This window comes from Neltuma alba, unplaced genomic scaffold (assembly GCF_004799145.2).
Source record: "Neltuma alba isolate B1F8T4 unplaced genomic scaffold, ASM479914v2 tig00011276_pilon, whole genome shotgun sequence".
NCBI lineage: Eukaryota > Viridiplantae > Streptophyta > Magnoliopsida > Fabales > Fabaceae > Neltuma > Neltuma alba.
The window spans coordinates 19422-23159 of NW_021635986.1; the positions used below are offsets into that span (position 1 = coordinate 19422).

Genomic DNA, 3738 nt, shown 5'->3' on the forward strand with positions numbered 1-3738 from the left:
GAGGGGTAGTTTAATATTTATATATTTACATTTCAGTATTTGTTCTTTTAAAATAACTATGATTTTTTTGTCTTCTCTAATAAACATTATTCTTTCTAATTTTCCCATAAAATTAGTGGAGGTAACTGTGAAAAATATTTCTAGTGTTAGGGTGTTTAGAGTGCACTTTAACCTATTATCATGTCAGATTGCGCTAGATAGGAAAACAAAGTCGGTGCTTTTTTAAACTAAAAATGTTTCTGACTTATTTTGACGGAGAGATATGAAATTAGAAGATAGAAGATCTAGTTGAAGAAGAAAAATTATATATAAAAGAAAATGTTTTTATTGGTACTCTCACCTATTTGTGTGATTAATTCTTTAGTTTAAAATCTAAAATATTATTTAATCCTAATAACATTAATTGATAAATTGGACCATTAAAAGATATCTTTAATTAGTTACAGCTGAAATATTATCCATCTATGATTCTTCTATCCATATCTTTTGAGCTTTTAAATTAAATTGGGATAGGATTAGGTTCCTAGAATATTTTCCATTAGAGTCATTTTTTTTCTATAAATAACATCTGTATGCCTTTTACCCCAGAAAACTATTACCTTCGCTTCTTTTATATTAAAGTGTGGTGGAGTCAAGGATAGTGTCCAGATTTGCAAGCCAAAGCAATATGTCTGATCGTTTACCCCAAGAAATTGTGGAGGAAATCCTTCACAGACTACCCGTCAAGTCTCTTGTGAAATTCATCACGGTTTGCAGAGATTGGAATTCCCTCATCACAAATCGAACTTTCATATCTGATCATCTCAACCGTACAATCGAAGCTTCCAATAGCGGGGCTCCCTCTTTTTTCAATTCTGTCTTAAAAAATACAAACGGCAGATTCATCTTCATCAAGAGGAGTTTTACTCATTGTACTCAGTTAATCAGCAAACCAATCACTTCTCTGTAGAGAGATTCCCACTCTCTCATCTATTTCGGCGGGATCGTCTTGATATATTTGCTGGCACATGCAATGGCCTCGTCTGTGCTGCTGACTATTCATCCTTCCATTCCGCAACTATCCTTATTTGGAATCCCTTGCTTCGAAAATATTTGGTGCTTCCCAAACCAATCATGACCTGCAAAAAACGCAAACGTCAACTTTATGACGACTATCACCTACATTTTGGGTTTGGTTTTGATTCCAAGAATAACGATTATAAGGTCATTAGACTCATGATTCTTTGCGCTGAACAAGATACTCCTCACGTTGAGGTGTACTCTCTTGTTTCTCGTTCTTGGAGAATTATTGATGTTAGGGTTCCTCCGTTTTTCTTTTGTTATTTAAACAATTGGTTAGCCCCAATAGCTGTGAATGGAGCGGTACATTGGGTTGTTGGTCGTCGTGGATTTGAGCGGTACAAATTTATTTTGTCATTTGATGTAACTGAAGAGACATTTGGAGAATTAATGTTACCACAACAGTCGAGGAAAGTCGCGTCAACATTACTTGCTGTGGAAGGAGGCCATTCGCTTGCCGTGGTGAATCATTTTATGAAAAGGAACCGACGGGTGTTCAGTATTTGGGTGATGAAAAAATATGGTGTTATCGAGTCATGGACTGAAATATTCCAATGTGATTCAAAAAGTTATGGGGGCGTATCAGGCATATTAGCTCTAACTACTGGTGGAAAAGTGGTTGTGAGACTTGCAAGTGAAGTTATTACTTTAATTGATCCAATCAATGGATCGTTGGAGCCTGTGGGACAGCAGGGATGTTCTGAAGCTTATGCTGGTTCTTATGTTGAGAGTTTGTTCCTAATAAACAAAGAACCTGATGTTTTGTCTTTCTAACACTTATTTGAACGACCATGGTACTACAAGTCTAAGATATATGTTTTGGTTTATATTTCTTGTTAACTTGAGGTGGGTTTTTTTAAGTTCCCAATCAGTTATGGTGCTTTTCTATTGTGTTCAATGTTCAATATTTGCTAATTAGTTTTACATATGCCTCTTAAATATGTTGTTGGTAGTTGTTTTGATGCAAAGAAAACTCACTTTTATGATATGAGCGATTAGTCTTTTCAGCTTAGTTGAAATGCCATGGGATTTTGGGACAAAACAATAGTGCATCAATTCATCTCCTATCAAAGTAAAATCATATTGGGATAATATAATCATAAAGTTATTAAAATCTGCTAAATTGATGTAAACAATATGAAAGTGTTGAAGTGCCACAAATGATGTTAAAGGAATGATGTAAACTCACTCGATAGGACGTAAGTAAATCTGGCGTGGATGGTAGGGAAAAAGAAAGGACAGGTTCTGAAAATGCAACGCATAGAACAATTATATAGAGTTACGTTTGAAAGGTCAGTTTTTTCCCCCTCATATATTACTTATACAAGATCTAACTAAATGCCATAGCATGAATCTGCATCATCATTTTAGCGTCATTTACACTATTTCAACTTGAACCATTTGGAATTGGCATTTGAGGCAGAATCCGGAATTGTACCGCGAACCGGTACATGTTGATTGAAACCGAACGGGTTTGGGAAAGACTAAAACACAAAAGAAGAGGAGAAGATTATGAAGAAGAAGATGAAGACGACAAAAACAGAGCACAAACCAAAAGTGTGTGCACGTCTAATCCTTTGAAATAGTGAAGATAATGAAGATCTAACCGAAAAAGAAGATGATTTGTATATCTGGTGTGCGAGTATGATGAAACTGTGATTCACCCATGACCCAGTGAAACGAAGAGAAACTAAGAATGCCCCAAGAGCGTGGTCGGTGAAAAACAATGAGAAAGAAGAGAAACCAAGATGCGAGCATTAACCATTGATCTTGCTAATAACTGATGGTTTTTCACTCATTCCTATGCATAAATTGACTGGTCTGTTTGGCTGAGCATTTGAAGGGGGGAAAAGTAGCTTTTAGGGAGTAAAAGTCAGCTTGTATTATTTTATTATGTTTGACATCATGTTTAGATATAAGTTATTTTGTCTGAAAAGGTCACTTTAAGTGACAAACTAATTTTTATGGTTTATGTCTTATCTTTATGCAAAAGCTACTTTTCAAAATCAAAAGACGTTTTTATTCTCATATTTATGTTCTTCTTATACCTCTCTTTAGATATTCATTGTGTTTCCCCAGTCAATTTTTAGTTTTTTTTTATTTTTAATGCTCTTTAAAATAAAAAATAATTTTTAACAAATTTTTATAATATTTTAATATTATTTTTCATTTTATGCTTACACAAATTGTGTAGCGTATATCATCTAATTAATTACCTAATATTATTTGGTTAAAAATTTTCACATTACTATGATTTCTAATTTAAACATATTTTACTCATTAAATATAACTCCTTCCTAATATCATAATTTAAAATATTATTTTTGGTAAATTTATTTTTCAATCATTTCTTATTATTTAATAAAAATCATGTCCATTTTGGTTACTTTCACAAAAGAAACTTATTTAATCATAATTGAAAAAATTTCTACTTTATAAACTACTATATCCAGTCCTTAATCTGAAAGCTCGTTTGACTTTTATTTTGGTCTTAAATATAAGACTCTAATCTATTTTGCCTCTCATAATTATCTATTTTTTTCAAAGTAGTTATTGTAATAATAGTAATTCTAGCCAATATACTTGATTAGCAATGATATTTTAAAAAAGACAATACTTATTTATTGCAAATAACTAACTTAATAGGCTTATTTAATCTATTTACACCACACAAAAAAT

The 3738-nt window shown here is 32.5% G+C and overlaps 1 protein-coding gene across 1 annotated transcript; it reads left to right on the forward strand.

Moving 5' to 3' along the window:
* The first annotated feature begins 667 nt into the window (after positions 1-667).
* LOC114763334 (F-box protein At3g07870-like) lies at positions 668-1845 on the forward strand. The gene is made up of 2 exons (XM_028952961.1): positions 668-748; positions 880-1845. Exons 1-2 carry the CDS (start codon positions 668-670, stop codon positions 1831-1833), a joined length of 1035 nt encoding a protein of 344 aa, XP_028808794.1. The 3' UTR covers positions 1834-1845.
* The last annotated feature ends 1893 nt before the right edge of the window (positions 1846-3738 follow it).